The sequence below is a fragment of the Erigeron canadensis genome, chromosome 2 (assembly GCF_010389155.1).
Source record: "Erigeron canadensis isolate Cc75 chromosome 2, C_canadensis_v1, whole genome shotgun sequence".
Classification (NCBI taxonomy): Eukaryota; Viridiplantae; Streptophyta; class Magnoliopsida; order Asterales; family Asteraceae; genus Erigeron; species Erigeron canadensis.
In genome coordinates this window covers 31157826-31175567 of record NC_057762.1, presented here as the reverse complement: position 1 = coordinate 31175567, position 17742 = coordinate 31157826, and the positions used below count along the sequence as shown (strand labels likewise).

The 17742-nt window shown below is 30.9% G+C and overlaps 1 protein-coding gene across 4 annotated transcripts; it reads left to right on the top strand.

The window, feature by feature from the left end:
• The first annotated feature begins 1041 nt into the window (after positions 1–1041).
• Positions 1042–4516, top strand: LOC122588473 (ycf20-like protein). 4 transcript variants are annotated; one of them, XM_043760595.1, is made up of 3 exons: positions 1042–1156; positions 1314–1429; positions 3866–4516. In XM_043760595.1, the coding sequence occupies exons 2-3, from the start codon at positions 1317–1319 to the stop codon at positions 4320–4322; spliced, it is 570 nt and encodes a 189-aa protein (XP_043616530.1). In that variant the 5' UTR covers positions 1042–1156; positions 1314–1316; the 3' UTR covers positions 4323–4516. The 4 variants fall into 4 exon arrangements, with proteins under 4 accessions (XP_043616530.1, XP_043616531.1, XP_043616533.1 ...); XM_043760596.1 differs by having other exon boundaries at positions 1049–1143; XM_043760598.1 differs by lacking the exons at positions 1042–1156; positions 1314–1429 and adding an exon at positions 2651–3206.
• The last annotated feature ends 13226 nt before the right edge of the window (positions 4517–17742 follow it).

Sequence of the window (17742 nt, the reverse complement as noted above, 5' to 3'; positions counted from 1 at the left end):
CTTGGTGTTTCAGTCAAATGGTTGTTTTAGACTTACACTGACCCTTGAGGCCTTGAAGACACTAACTCAGTAACTTGAGTAATTTTATTGATAAGATAGTATGTCATGAATTGTACAAGAAAGAAAGAAGAAGAAATAGTCCATTTTTTCTTTTTCGTTTTTTTATTTATTTTTGATATGGCTAATGTATTAAACTTTTTACATTTTTTTTTAAACGCAAATTTGGATCACTGACGGACCACTGGAGTATCATCGTGCCACCAGGGTACCACCTGATCATATCCCCACCAGACAATAATGTCAATACATCAATTCAGGAGGAAACTCAATAAATATAAGAAAGTTCTCTATGTGGGTTTTGAACCCATGACCTTATGGTCACTAAGGTTTATCATACCACCAAAATGCTACTACGCTATTAAGCCATGAACAACTTTTTACATTTTACTAATGTAAGATTTATGGTCTAACAACGTGTCTCACAAACCATAAAGTTACAAGTTTAAATCCCATAGTAAAGTTATATGGACGATATATTTGTCACTTAAAATTTGTATAATGAGACTTTCATACTTGTTATTTAAAATTTGTATACCTAGAATCTGAAACATTTTTATCATATATGGGTGTGTATATATTTATATATACTATAAAGGTATCATCAGTTGATGGTGACGGAGCGATGCTAGTAAGACTAAAAGCAGCGGCGATAACGTCAGTTGATAATGGCGGCGACACATTATGATGATGTCAACTGTTGATGGTATCGGCGGGGGAGTAGCGTAAGTTTAAAGCAAACTTTTTTTTGACCGATTTGGAAGTCATTTGCGAACTTATTTGATATTACCTAACTTTAAAAAAAAAAATTAAGCTAAAAGATATGAATAAATACAATTCATTTTAGAGCTTATTCAGAAAAGAAAAAGAAAAAGCTACTTCCATGACTTTATATCAAACATACACACAGTGTGATTTTACTCAATTTTCACAATAACCCTTCGATTGTACAATATTTACAACATTCAGCCCAAACTTGAGCTGCTTACTTCATTTCATTTCATCACATACCATCAAACTAGAACACTATCATATCACAAAATCAATAAAATTGAGTTTCATCCTGCCGATTTTCTTCATCTCCATGTAATTTCATTTGGTAATCTTCAAAGTTTTCATTTAATTTATTATATAATAGTTATTTCTACTTTTACATCTGTAAACCCTAATAATCGCTCCTTGTTATATTGATATATATATGAAATTGTGTATGTATATGTTGTGGCTGTTAATATATCGGTTTTCTGCGTGAACAGTAAATGGCTAGTGGAATTCAAATACTAGGTCTGAAATGCTATTCGGTTTCGACGTTTAAGGATTCGGTGTTTCACTGGAAAGATAAACATAGCTTATTCGCAAACATATCGCCTAGGTAATATTTCCCCCTTTTTGTGTAACTCTTATGCATTTTTTTGGTCAATTAGGTACGTTGTTGTAGTATGTAGAATGTGATATTTGGTCGTAAAGTGCGAGTGGCTAGCTTTCATTTCAGTTGCAGTGTGTGAATATTGCCTAAAACTAGCTCGGTATTAGACGATTAGTTTCTTGGGGTTTTTTCCCCTCTATTTATGCCTCTTTTTTCCTCTTATATGTTACATTCTTACTAGGTGGAGAATAGACGGTCACATTCTCGCTGGTAGTATTGAAACTTAAAATGGGAGTTGGTGAATGCTTTATATGATAGTATAGATAACACTTAGCAACAGATACTCAATCCAATAGATATGCGGGAACTTTATAGTATAGATTATTAGTTTAAGGGGGTTGTATACTTGTTTTAGTGGATGAATATTTCACCTAGACGACTTGATATTAACGATGAATATGGGTTTTAAGTTTTAACTAATTAAAAATCTTAGATTTTTGGGTCATATAGTTTGGTGTTTTGGCTATCTAATGAGCAAGTCTAGTTCTGTATCTCCAACTAGTTGATGACTTGATGGTGGTCAATGGGTATATGGTTCAACGAATAAGAGAAATGTTCTTCGTTCATTTCATAAGCAGGTTGATCTATACGTGCAGGTAGTGAGATCTCTGTTATATAATATCTGGAACATAGGATGGGTCTACTTATCTATGCAGATGCATACAATAATAACTACTGTGGGTAAGCGAATTAAAAACGATGAATAGGATTGATCATTAAGGAGTTAAGCCTGTTTAAGGATTTTTAGCACGGATGTCATCCTTCTTCACGCACTCATATATTCTTATTTGTATACTTAAACTGTAGTCAAATTTCTGGTAACGGTTGTTTGGCTTTAAGTCTTAGCCTCTATGCTAAGTTGCTAACAATTATGGTGCCAGCCAACGCACCCATCCTAAAGACCTTTTAAATGTGCCGATTGCAATTGTGCCAGACAAGTTCCTCCCTGATAATATTATTTAATTGGCTACACTTACTTGTGTGGTACACAGCTGTTTGTAGCACCTTAGCTATGCAGACAGAAAGGACCATATGTGGCATACGCATAACCACATGTTCCTTTATATGTATGTGCTCTTAAATCTTTGCCAATTTAAGCATGAAACTTTTGTAAGCTGGAACGGCATGCTAGTGATGTTACTGCATAAGATTAGATCATAATGTGAACCTACATGCTGCCACGATGCATGCTTTCAGTACATTGTAAAACCTACATAGTTTAAGCACTACTATAGCACTATTCTATATCTAATTCTACAAAGAAGATTCACCACTCATTTGGTATACCATCAACTATGACACCAACATTTTAGAAATACCTAGAGTTGTTTAATAAACCCACACAGAGTGCTACTGCGTGGTACGGATATGGGAACACATATGGCATGTATATTAATGTTTTCCATATAGTGCACTAGAATATCAACCACATCACATTTACATGGTCCATGGTCTATACCAACTACAAGAACGTTTGAAACATTTTTGGTGGCATGAGTCTGAAGTCCTGCAGAGATCCCAACACAAGGGAGTTTTTGAATACCTGGCAAGGTCGAGGGGTTGATTAAGTCAATATTTTCCAAGCAACACATCAGCTCATTAAACACATCCCACAACGAAATTAGAAATTTTGCTGATGAAGTCAAGCAACGAAGACTTATCTATCAGTTCAAGCCAAAAACAGCCAGAGAGGCATGATATCAACACCCTCAAGGAACAAAAGGTGTCAGTTATATACTTATACCAATTTAATGGTCTTGTAGGCTAGGAGATTATGTTGTAACATACATGGCTAGTAGTGGTATAGGCGTATAGCTATATGGGTGTCAACAACAGAGTTATCTTCGAGACACTAGCACAACCTCCTAATAAACACAACTAGGCCAGTGGCAAATACCCATTTAAAGGACGAAGCTTTGCAAACCTCAATCACACAAGCTTGGCAACGGCTTCTTGTACACTCAAGTGTACCTAGAAAACATTAAGAATGGATGTCAGGTAATTGTTCTGGACACCCAAATAATGGGTTTTTTTGTAACCCAACCTGTTGTTTTCACCTTTTTACCGTTGAATTAAGAAAATTGCAGAAACATAACAGCACACCATTGCATTAGGTTGTAGTCCTATAATTGTTCACAATTTCTTACTGAAGCATCCACTATTTAAGTATTTTTATCCTCGTTTTACTAGTCCCAGCTACACCTCTAATTATAAGGAAAAATGTGTTTCCAGTCAACCTGGCCCAGCCTGTTTTGACCAGCGCTAAAGTACCTCATTATTACCCATTAGTGTCCCGCCCATTTTGCCACCTTAACTGAAACCACATTGTACTAAATGCTGATGTCTGTAGATAACCCTTATGTGGTCTTTTTTCTGCAACAGTCACCACAGACAACATAGTTGGAAAATAGCTTTTGCGTTAAACACAGGTGGTTTACCAAACAATGGGGATCAGGAAAGCATCAATGGCGACACACCCACGGGGCTGGGTCAAACAAGATTGAGCCGGCTAGTGGCTGCAGGCTCAAGGCAGCTATTGGAGAAGCTAAACTCGGCTAGAAAGAACTTCCCCGTGAAGGTATTTCTTCTACTCCTTGGTTTTTACACTGCCAATGCACTGGCTACCATCCTTGGCCAGACCGGGGACTGGGATGTTTTAGTGGCGGGTGTCGTGGTGGCAGCAATTGAAGGGATAGGTATGCTTATGTATAAAAAGTCCAAATCTGTGTCTAGCAGTAGCAGTAAACGAAGGTTTGAGTCCCTAATAGTGATGGTAAACTATTGGAAGGCTGGTGTTTGCCTTGGGCTCTTTGTAGATGCCTTTAAATTGGGTAGTTAAACCTTCCATATTGTTTGCCTACCAGTAATTATGTTCCTGTCATCCTTTTGCATTCTATTCCCTTCATTTACGAATTTTGAGATACTGATAATTGTATTAGTTGTAGATTAAACTATTCTTTTAGGTCAAACATATTAGCAACTACTGTACAAAGTTTGTGTCATGAATTATCAACATAGTGTATCACATATAAATGGATGCCATCTAATTATCATATCTATGATTGCATTATCGAATTTAGCTACATCATGAGGTTTAGCTTATAAAGACTCGACTTGAGCTTTTCGACCCCATTATAATAAACTAAGTACATGTAATCTAGAAACCAACTCCAAGGTGGCCTAGTGGTTAGGTATCTTGGTGTTCTCTCAATAAGTCTCAGGTTCACACTTTTCTACGCAACATCTTTGGGGGATTAAGTAAGGGTTGAGATCGGCCACGGAATATCGGGTTAGGTTGCATATATTTAGTCTTGGAATTGCCAATGGATCAGAACATTGTAAGTTTAGGAAGATTAAAGCTGTGCATAAATCATAATTAATAATGATAAAGTGTATTTGAGGTAAAATGATTGAGTAAAGAAAGTAGGCATGTGAAGGATTTGACTTTTGACCGTCTTTTGATTCCTTTTGTTCATGCTCAAAGTTTTTTAACTTTTTTTTTGTTTTCTTTTTAACTATTTCTTTTATTCCTTCAAGATTTTATTTTGTAACTTAGCAAGAAGCTAGTAGACAAATTTCACTGTCCACATGTCCGTACAACACTTCCACGTTTGCTGCTTTTACTTCGGTTCCTACATTTCATCTTTACATATTTAAAATTCAGTTCGATATATTATTCAAATTATATATGTACAAAATGTCAAAATCGATTGATACACTTTCACACATGCGTATGTTTGCATTCATAACATAATCTTTGGATCCCACTATTATAAATCCTTTTCCAAAATTTGCTAAATTAATAGTTCAAGGCTTCAAGCTATGTTTAACTGTCTTTATAAAAATGATAAATCCTCCTAATTTATAAAGGGTAATGATCAATCATGCTAAGTGTTATTAGCCTACAAATCCTCTAATTAATAATTTTGTGATATGTGAAAAATCAGGGGTAAAATTAGAAAAAAAGTATTAGTGAATTACATGGGTTAAAGGAGGATTTTTAATAGTATTTATCATTTTCCTTAAAAATATATAATAATCCACTATCATGAATTCATGAGTTTAATAATTTTTTCCGTCTTAATCATGGTGTGATTATGTTCAGTAAAGTTCTTTTTAAAAAAATATACTTTATATAACATAACGAAAACTATAATCAATAGTTACCATGAAATCGCTTATCTATCTTAATATATACTATAAGACAGTTGAACTAATGACTTATTAATCAATCAAATTGCTCAATTTTATCAAAATTCACTCTCGCTTATGTCATCATTTAGATTAGCTATAAATTAAAAACTCTAATAATCATTATCCAAATATATTATTATATTAGTATTTATATTAAACTTTATAAAAAATCTTATTAATTTACACCTTTTTGTTTTCCATCAATAATTTACATTTTTTAGCCCTCAATACTTAATTTATATTTACTTTTAGCATCAACTTGAAGAAATTTTTTTTAAAAAGTTACAAAAAGTATTTATATTTAATTTTTTAAAGTTTCAATTGTCACTCAAATCAATAATCTTAATTGTTATCAAAGAATATGAAAATAATCCTAATTATTATCTAATTATTATAGGACATGTGATTGAAAGTAAACTTATTCGTGTTATGAGTCCGCATCATGATCAAATATATATACTTGAATGTCAAGTACAGGATCATAAGTATGTTTATATTTTAATTCCTAAATATCTTTAATAATAATATCAAGTTATAAGTACAACTGGTTTAAAAAATTCTATAATAGAGAAATTATTGTAGCATGTGCCTTGTGGAATGACTACGACAAACAATTCCATGAATATGTCTCAACTAATAATGACAGTGACGAACATGTGATTATTGTACTACAACTTGCAAAGTATAACACTTAGAAATGTATACGTTCAAAATTATAAGCTTTTATGAATTAAATGTATGAACATCTAATATTGATAATATCGTAAACCCCGTGTCCAGTGTTGGACACGGGTCTAAAATCTAGTATCTGTCTATACTTCTATATCTATATTATATTGTAAAACAAATTCACTTTTCAACTTTCAACATTCAATTTCAATAGTTTATATATTAATGCAAGATGTATCATACATCAATGCCTACAACTTTCTCTCTCCTCCATAAATCATTTTATTCCTCTTATTTTTTCAAAATCTTTTATTTCAAAAACCGTACATCAATAAATTATAAAAATTATATGGGTGTTCTTAAAAGTTCATGCTCTTTCATTAGAGATGTTATTCGATATACTTTCGACGAATTTTTAAATCCGAGGACCGAGCCCGTACGGCTAAAGCATTCGGCTATGACACTCTATTACATGTCACTTTTTATGACCTATAATACTCTATGACCTATTATCCTAACCATCTCACCGCCGCAACGCGCGAGTACTTGCTTTTGTAAATTCAGAAAATGCAAATTGGCAAGATCTCAAGTCTTGTAAGGAACAAGTGTGTAGAATATGATCTAGAAAATAGAAAGATATGTTCATCATGAAAACCAGACATAGGAAAATAAACTAGTAATAGGGAGTTTGTTTTAGGGATCAAACTATTACTGTCTTGTACTGGTCTCGGTAGTTAGTATTGACAGATAACAGATTTGAAAATCACCAAACCTATTACCAATTTCAGATGGTTTTTGTTTAGTAACTTAATAAATAAGTTAGTGACTTAATAAAAAAAATACTTAACTTATTAAGTCATTGAAAGTATTTGTTTTTTTTACTTAATAAACAAAAAATACCTGTATCCATACGGTAACTATTTATCCATTCAGTCATTTTATCAATTCAGTTACTTAATGACTAAAAAACAAACAAGCCCCCAGTCTCATATGAAATGGGACCGTCTGTACCGATCCTAAAGACCTCAAAAAATAAATACCGGTCTGTCCTACTTGAAATTCGATAACGCGATCGAGATTTGGAAAATAAAAAAAATCATCCCAGTTTGTTTTAAGATATTTAAGAATTGTCTAGAAATAAATTAAAATATTTGTTATGTGTGATATTTTATCATTGGGTATTATACAACATAGTCCTAACTATTTATCGTTTCACTCGCTTTCATAAACTTTTTTCTTTTTATATATCTTTTCTACTTAGTATAAACAAAACATGAATCTATATCTACATCAATTTCTATTAACTAAGTAGTTGATAACATTAAAATTTCCCTCTCTTTTATTAATTATTTTAAACATCTCCATTTGAAATACATATAATACTTATTTGAAATATTCATAATACCTTTAATAAATTTAGTTATAACATCTATCAGTTAACTCTTAAAAGAAATGCATTACCGTTATATCCTACAGCACTAACACCATCATCCTCACCAATCACTGCCCAGCACCACTGTCCCCGTTACACCATTGTATCACACAAGCATATGACTAATTTTTAATAATGGATAATTGGTTTTGGTTATAAAATAAAAATAAAAATAATGATTAAGTGTTACATTTTTTTTTAGAGATAGTGGGTTGGATTACATAACGGAAAATAGCCAGAGCCCAGAGTCGGTATCTTCCGAATATAATTCTAAGCAATAAAGTCGGTACCCTTCGTTTATGATAATTAGTTACGATTTGTTTGTATGTTTCTCAATTGTAAATAAAATTAAATGTGTTGGCAGTAATTTGGTAAATCACTGAAAATGAGTAACTCAGTCACTGTGAAACCACTTCAAAAATTAAATGAAACCTATATCTTAAATTTTTCTTAACCTATTATTATCATTATTAATGGAGAGTCATCTGGGTTGATACGGATTGAGATCTTCTAAAGTTAAAACCCAACTTCATAGGTAAAGTTGACATCTGAACCATTGGATTAAAATCAAAGGTCAAGATTCAAAAACCATATTTGAATCTTGACCTTTGATTTTAATCCAAAAGTCAAGATGTTCTTAACTTTAGAGGTTCTTTATCCGGTTGATACACCGTTCTCGTCATCTTAAAAATGTCATTTTTGAGTTACTATCCGATTATGAGCAAGTATTTGAAGTAGCTTCATTGACCATATATGCCACTATGGAAAAGAAATTCAATAATAACAGAAACTTGGTCTAACATAGTGGTACCTACGGACAAATAGTTTTCTACAGTATCTCCATTTTATTACTCGTATTTGATATCTTTATTACGGACTTAGAATGATATATCCCAAATTAAAGTAACCTTGTTTTCCCATTGTCCACCTACTGCCATCGTACTATCCTGCATCACCATTAATTGAAAATTTCAAAAACAAATCTAAAGCTATGGTTGATTGCTCTTGTATTTATATGCAAAAATTAAAAGAGAAATGATTAATCCTCTTAACAAAATAGCTTAAAAATCTTACTAACTATTAGATGATGATATGTTAATCAGGTGGCAAAATTAGGTTAGAGAATTAGTAGATAACACATGTCATCTTCTTAAAGTTTTAAAAAGATTTTTAGGCTAATATTTAGAAGGATTTATCATTTTCCAAATTCAAAACATATCATTTTCCAAATTCAAAACATGACTGAATTCCATGCAATCATCTTTTTTCACATACTTTTGTTTGATGCAATTCTAATATTTGAATCAATTAGTGATTCATTTACTTTTGTTTTGTCTAGCATGTATTGACAGTATTGTTGTTTTCTTTCCCATAATTGAAACTTTGAAAGCCCTCACCACTATTTCTATCATATATTCATTATGACCTAGATGGCTAGATACCCGTGAATATTAATCGATAATGGTAGTGTATATCTTTTGGTATTTTACCATACCGAAGATGCGGAGACTGAAACTTAGCCAAAATAAAAAACGAACCCCGTAACATATACCTTATCGTACCAGTTTGATTCGCTATGGTATTCATGAAAGAAATCACATCACTACACCGGAGTAAGAATAAAGGAACGATTAAAAAAAAAGACGCTTAAACTTGAACCTATATAAAAGATCACAAAACTCATTTGATCTAACCCCCCTAAAAATAGAAACAAAAAAATGTTTGACCGATGTAGTAATCAGATCATGGGTCAAATTCAAGGTAATATCATGGCTTCATTGAATCATTTAACCTAAAATTTTTAGCTGGTCAGGTACTTAGAGACCTGTCTACCCAACATGCGCGATGAAGTAGGTTGGGCACAACTCTAACATCAGAGAGGCATGATTATCTGTGTTTGTGATAATCAGAGAGACATGATTGAAAAAGCATGCTCCTACCTGTTTATTTCGGGTTTTCTTAAACTTTCTGAATTATATAAAGTTGGCTGGGTACAACTCTAACATCCATATCATGCCTCTCTTGCATTATTTATGTATGTTTCAACTACGTTAAGTCATATAATATCCATGTTCTTGTTCTTACCTTGTCTCGTCATATAAAAAATAATCCTTAATATATAAGAAAAATGCACAGCAAGGTTCATCACCGCCCGTTCTTCATTGTCTGATCATTTTTAGATTTACATAATCCACTCACACATAATTCGCTGTCTGTAAACCTTGATACATATAATTCCATGTGTGCACATTCTTTGTAATTTAATAACAGTTCTCCATGCATATTCTAGTTTTTAAATGTATTAACTGATGGTTAACTAACAATAATTCAGTTCAAAATATAGAACAATCAAGCTTAACTTTATATGTTGTCATGACTTGGTTAATTTCCTTATTGATATAATGAATATTTATTGTGGAGTTAAAATTATTGTCAAAGATCCTGCCTGGTCCGATGTTTTGAGGGAGAAGAATTTTAAAATATCATATATAGGAATTGCCTGAATAAAATATGATTATATAATAATAACAGTACTATAGACACTTAATTAACTATTGTTATAAAATTCGTCATTATTTTATAAAATTTTTTGTTTGTATATTTATATTCGTCAAAGTCAATGCCTTTTTTTCAACCTTATTTAAGCTGGGCACGAAAAATCTCAAGGCCACCGATGTAATTAATTGATAATTAGTCATTGATTTAAGATAAAGATAAAGATTAGAGAGTGTTCTAGATATGGGTTTTGATAATGGTAATTATAGAAGTAGTTTGGATATGGACTGTTAAAATGGGTTTAAATAGTGGGCTTGAGACCTCTATATTAGGGGCTTTTAAGATCTAATTTGATAGCGAATTATTCATCATTTCTTCGTTTTTTTAAAGATAAATTTTATTTAGTTTATAAAAATAATAAATTTCTTGTTTCAGTTATACATTGACTTTAAATTTAAACATCTAACAAATATTGCAATTAAAATGTTAAAAGTAAACTTTTATTAGTAATTTAATTTACCATAAAAAACTTGAGGTGAAAACGTACATAGGTGAAAATTAAGAGAAAGTTTAAATATTTCAATACTAAATTCATACTTAATCAAAGAACCTCCGTCATTTTTATTATATTACTTTAAATATAAACCTATAATAAATATTTAAGAGAAAATTACTTATATTATATGGTCTAATTTTAATATGTATATCTTATTTTAGATACCTATAAAAAAATTTACATATTTGTTCAATGAATCTATAGGAGCATTTCTAGGTGGCAACATCATAATAGAAGTTTGTCTTAAGTCTATTGAATTTGTACTTGTGAAAAACGTTAAGTTTCCGCATGTAATAAGTCAAACTTGGATCGGTCAAACTAAGATTGGTCAACCTCGTATTGACCCATATGAGCTCGCATGATTAGAGCTTGCATGATCCAACCTAGGATGTTCATATGAGTTGGGTTGACCGCATCGCACGGGTACAAGACTAGTTTTTCTAATATTTAAACATATCAAATTGAGCATCTAAGTTTAGGTAGCACTTCAAACTTTGCTGCCCAGTTTTATTTGCGATCACAAACATATAAAGTCCTCTTACCTCAAATACCCATATTAAATTTGTTGTTAGTTTAAGGAAAAAAATATAAGACTTTAGAAAAAAATTTATCAGTGTGAAAATGCATAAATCTATATAAACATAGGCAGATCCAAACCACTAAATGCAAGGGAGATTGGCCTCAACAATTTGAAGTGCGACAATGAAATTTTGATATATTTAATACTTGAATATGGTTTGATATAGTTAATACTTTAATTATTTTGGTTAAAATTGAAAAAAAAAAAACCCATCTTTAAAAGGAAAAATACTGAGATTATCTCAAGTTAATCTAGACTCTTGATATCAATGATTAAGATTCAAAAATCATTTTTAAATTTTAACTCCTTTTTTGAATTTTAACTCTTGATTTTTATCTAAGGATTAAAATTCATGTCATGAGTAACTTTAAGATTTTTTTTTAAAAACCCTACGCAGAAGAAAATTTTGAGTTAAACTAATAAGTTGACATGGTCCCACCAAAATATTCCTCCACAATAAAAGCTAGAAAGCTACATGTACGTAACGACGTTACAAAGTTCAAACCTATCGCTTGCTCACTACGTTCAAAAAGAAAGAAAAAAAAAACATATACTTGCTCATTAAGCACAAGAATAGGAGATTGCATTATTTGCTTTCAAATCAATGAATTATACCATTGGTTGATAGCTCAATAATAAAAAAGTTTTTACATGAGAGCTTGAATTTATAGAAAATGAGATAAGTCATCCGGGTGTTGCCTCGGAAGACATTATATTTATTACAACTTAATAAAAAAAAATTATTCAAATTTATTAAAAAAGATTTTTGATAGAAATAACAAAATATATAGAAATAAGTATATTAGTTACGACATTATGATAACGATGAGATAATGCGTTACAAATAGATGTGCATTCATGGATCGAGGTTAACATAGCACAAACTGTTTGAAAAAAACATGTATTATTTAAATGGGTGAGAATAAAACAAAAGTTGACATTTGTCAGTTAAAAAATGAACATTAAAAGTTTTGTGTGAAAGTGAAAGTAGTTCGCATAAAAGTTTAGTGCTAAAATTGTAAGAGTTTAAAATGTTGTGGTAAAAATAAAAAGAATAAAAAGATTATTATTCTTTGCATGCGACTGTTATAAAACGAACAATAAACTTTTTGTGTGAAAGTAAAAGTAGTTCGCATAATACTTTTGTGCTAAAAGTTTAAGACGCTAAAATGTTGTGGTGAACATAAAAGAAAATCAAAATGTATAAATGTTTAGTGTTAAAAGTGTAAGAGGCTGAAATGTTGTGATGAAATAAAAGAAAACCAAAAGGTATAAAATTTAGTGTTAAAAGTGAAAAGAGTTAAAGTATTGTGATAAAAATAAAAAGAATAAAAACTTTGTGGTAAAAATATAAAAAAACGAAAACTATAAAAGTTTAGTGCTAAAAGTGTAAAGAGTTAAACTATTGTGGTGAATATAAAAGGAAAAAAAAGTTTGTGGTGAAAATAAAAGAAAATAAAAAGGTATAAAAGTTAAGTGCTAAAAGTGTAAACAGTTAAAGTGTTGTGCTAAATATAAAAAGAAAGAAAATTAAAAGTATAAAGTTTATTACTAAAAAGTGAAAAATGCTAAAGTATTGTGGTGAAAACAAAGAGGAATAGAAATGTTTTGGTGAAAATAAAAGAAAATCGAAAATTATAGAAGTTTAGTACTAAAAGTGTAAAGAGTTAAAATATTATGGAGAAAGTAAAAAGAATAAAAAGTTTGTTATGAAAATAAAAGAAAATAAACATGTATAAAAGTTTAGTGTTAAAAGTGTAAAGAGTTAAAGTATTGTGGTGAAAATATAAAAAAAGTTAAAGTTTACTATTATTTGCACGCGAATCTATATATATATATATATAAACTATATATTATTAGTATTAATAACGACATTTTTGTAGCCTAGTGGTAACGAAACACTTGGTGATCTTAAGGTATCAAGTTCGATCCCCGCTTGATGCAGTCTAGACACATATGTGAAGTTTAAATAAAAAAAATTTTACAAACCAAAAATTTTTAAAAATAGATAGGTAGTGACAACATTTAAAAAAGCAAAAAAGAAGGAAAATGATATATGTGGGGGAAAAAAAGAACAAAAAAGAAGGAAAAGGATATAGATGAGGAAAAAAAAAAGTTTGACACTATTCTTTGCATGCATATCGAGGGTTTGTTTTTAATATATATATATACTTAATATATTGTTATGCCTTTTATACTACTAGAGTAACTCATTAAAGAAATGTCTCTTTTCCAATCAAATGTTGTCACATGTCCTCCAAGAGGGACATTACCTCATTCCCTTGGGGCCACTAAAGTCTAGAGGCATTACTTTTTTTATTTCTAAATAAGTATTATATATTTTATTTATATTATGGGAAAAGTGAAGGTAATACTTTCATGCACTCAACTTGCTTGAAATCTCTCTCACATACTAATTTTTGATATTTAATATATAATTAATAAATAATTGGGCCCTCGTGTTTTTTATGGTTTAAAAAATTAGCATGTGAAAAGAATTTCACTCAAATTGGTTGCATAACAGCACCACCGTCACTTCCCCCTTATATTATTTATATTATAGAATAAAGTTTATACTTTTTAAATAAAAGTTAATTTCATTAAAACTACTTGATAAAAATTAAAACTACAAATACAATAAAAATTTAAACTAAAAGTACTTAATAAAAAGTATAAAAAAAAAAAACTAAAAGTAGACAATTAAAAAAAACTAAAACTAAACGTCATCAAATCCGTATTTGGCGCGAATGGTTCGTTTCATTTACTCTAAAACATTTCGTTCGTTCGGTGGGAGATGAGATAAGTCAATAGCCAAAAACTTTATATCTTTTGTTTGTTGTTTTGCTTTCTTAAGTTCAAGCTTCTGTAGTTCGATCTCTTGGCATTGCTTGGTCACTTCTTGCAAAATCCGCATCTCCACCGCTATGTTATACGCCTCGTCATCCACGGCTTTGCCCTTACTTGATGACCCCGCATGTGAGGCCTTTTTAGTTGTATCTCTCCCCACCAGAGTATCGGACGGCTAAACTTAGACGGTTGAGGCTCTTTTTCCTCCTCCTCCATATCATTAAGGTCGAATGCAAACCTCGCATCCGACCCGACACTTTGTTGACCCGAACTAGAAGAGGTCTTTTACCTTTTTGAACTCGGCTCACCACGACTATTCATCGCTTCCCAATTATAAATTATCTCCCACTTCGAACTTCCCCTCAAGCACGGTCATTCTTTTAAAAATCCAAAACTCGGGTTGCCAACATTATACTCGCTCATAGCATCACTAATCAAACACCGATCATTTGAACCACTTTGATATTGTGAACCACTACGCTGGGAGATAATAGTATTGAACTTGGTAACGGCAGCACTTCCCCAGTAACGACTCGATGCCTCGGTACGTCGGCCTTTTCAAGATTTTATGATATTCTTTTTGAATCTTCAACCAAAACGTCCGAGACTTTTGATAGTTTCCTACAAAAACAAATATATATATATATATATAACTAATAATGATTTTATACCGCATTTAGGGTCCTCGGTTACATCAACCCAAACTCGACATAACGCCAAGCTTTTTTCTTCTGTCCAATTAATTTGGGACGAGTTTTTCTTCGGCTCCTCGGTATCTCTCTTCCGATGCCTTCGTTTACTGGGTTAATTTTGTTGTGAATAAACACTACCTTTGGGTTGTGTTTCTTGAACCGCCTAAAGATCATCGTAATAGGGTGTAACCGACGGTGTACCTCAAGATCAAAAAACGGACGCATCTTGTCGAATCCACGACGTCCTTTGTCCCGGCGGAGTTATGGGTGATCCGATGTTCTTGCCACCAACCAATTGAATAAAATCCGGGTTATTATGAAGATTGAGATCACTTAAATCGAGTTGGATGATTGGTCTTTGGTTGTTTTGCGCGTTTGGTTCAAAAATGGGTTCAAACCCCACTGGTTGAGAAACATTTTCGGAATTTTGAAGGTGTGTGATATGAGATTTTGAAAGATAGAGGAAGATATAGAAGATAGATATAAAATATGTATATGTATAAATATGTATATATATCAAAAGGTTTAATAAAATAAAATAAATTATGTTTTCTACTTCTTCGAGGCAGTCAACGGATTGTGGCCACATACATCCAAAACTAAAGACGCGTTACAAATGCAACCGGGCAAGCGATTTAAGGTAGCAAAACACACACCCCCCCCCCCCCCCCGGGGGGGGGGGAAGTCTGATCGGAAAAAAAAACAAAAAACGAACGGGTTACTCCGAATGGTCTTAGTGGACTAGTGCTTTTGAGCGAACTATCAAGGTTTTCCTCCTACTAGGTATCAGGTGAGGGGCTCTCTAGCGTAAAGTCAATCTATAATATAACTAAAAGAGGAGGTTGTGGGTACACTTGTCACCCCTAATCATCCTCATTTAGCTTAATACTCTCTCCTTATTAATCCTCTATTTTTTTAATATTTATTTAATAAAAAATGACTGACCTTTAATAAAAAAAATCTTATAAGCCAACACATGTTAACCATCGTCTACGACTCCGTGTTGTGAATAACTTAAAGAAAATTAATACGTTCAAGATGGTTTTGTTGATGAATTGTTATGTATTTTTCAACTTATATACTCTACACTTTTTGTATCTCTTTTTATTTAACTAATTAAAGTTTAAAAAAAGGTAAACTATAATCAATATTTATATGGAGTTAATTTTCATATATTTCTTCTTTAGCTTTCGTATTAATTAAGTTGTGATATTGGTCATACACTTTTTGTTTCTCTTTTTATTTAACTAAAATTGAAAAAAAGGGTAAATTGGAATCAATATTTATATGGAGTTAATTTTCATATGTTTCTTCTTTAGCTTTCATATTCATTAAGTTATGATATTGGTCATACACTTTATGTTTCACAATTATTATACGATTTATATATCTTAAGACTATCCGTTTAATGGACAGATCTGAACACTAGTTAAGATGATATATTCTATACTTTTCATTTAATATTCTATACTTTTTATTTAGTCCATTGTGTATTCGATTTCGATTACTTATCAGAAAATAAGATTGCTTTCAAATCATGCACCCATATTTTTGGTCATTAGATTCCGTCACATAAGTTTGGCTCTACGCATATTTATGGATCAATAATAATTCTTTCTTTTTTTCTCACTTGGTTATAATGATGTAATTTTTCCTTATTTATACTCATTAAAAAGAATAGATCTCATGTTGAAAGTTACAGGGATGAAAATGTCAAAATTGTCCTCCATTAAAACAATACCTCCTAAATACGATACAACCCCACTCTAAATGAAACAAAAGCACCATTAGTCCCTCAACCTTTAAAATGAAACAAAATTGTCACCCATATTTCGATTTACATAACAGCCCACACTACTCGTCGTTATTATGATTTACATTTCTTCATAATTGGATTTCTTTAATTAAATTAATTATTATGCTACAATAAATACGTAAACTTTTATCATTAATATAATTTATACTTCAAGCTTTTGATTTAACCCTATAATAACCCTTTCATTCGTTATTATAAATTTTGCCATAATATATATATATATATATATATCAACATAGGTTACTTATAAATAAAGATTAATAAATAAAAAGATATGCTTATATATATATATATATATATATATATATGTAAAGAGAAGACAAGTGATTTTTACCCCAAGATTGATGATCTCACCTTAGATACATTGAAGAAAAAATAGAATATAATCTATAAGAATTTTATTATTAATTGTAATTTAAATCAAAAGTTCATAAGAATTATAATTAATTTTACCAATAATTTACTTGAGATGATTAAAATAGCTTTGATCTTGTGAGGGTTTCCCTCCTTTTTTCTTTTAGGTCGACGACAAAAAGGAGAAAAAGGAGAACAAAATAGTTTTATTTTTTTGTTTAGGTATTTACTTATATTTATTACAGGAATAAGTATTTTGGAATTTGTATGTAATTAAGATACAATAATATATAATTTAACAAAAGTTATAATAAGATTAAAATTGACCTTTTCTTTCTCTTTTCTTCTCTCTTGGTCGTCCCCCCTCTAAAGAAGGTTCTACTCTCCGTATTTTGATGTATAATCTTATTATTATTATTATTATTATTATTATTATTATTATTATTATTATTATTATTATTATTATTATCCTACTACTTGTATTGATTATAAATTACTTTGATAATTATTGATTTTTATTCACCACTAAGTTACGTAAAATAATTTATCAATGTCCCGAAATAAATATGACTAACAACTACGCGTCTAGAAACAGGGGGGTAATTATAGTCATTTACGTTTAG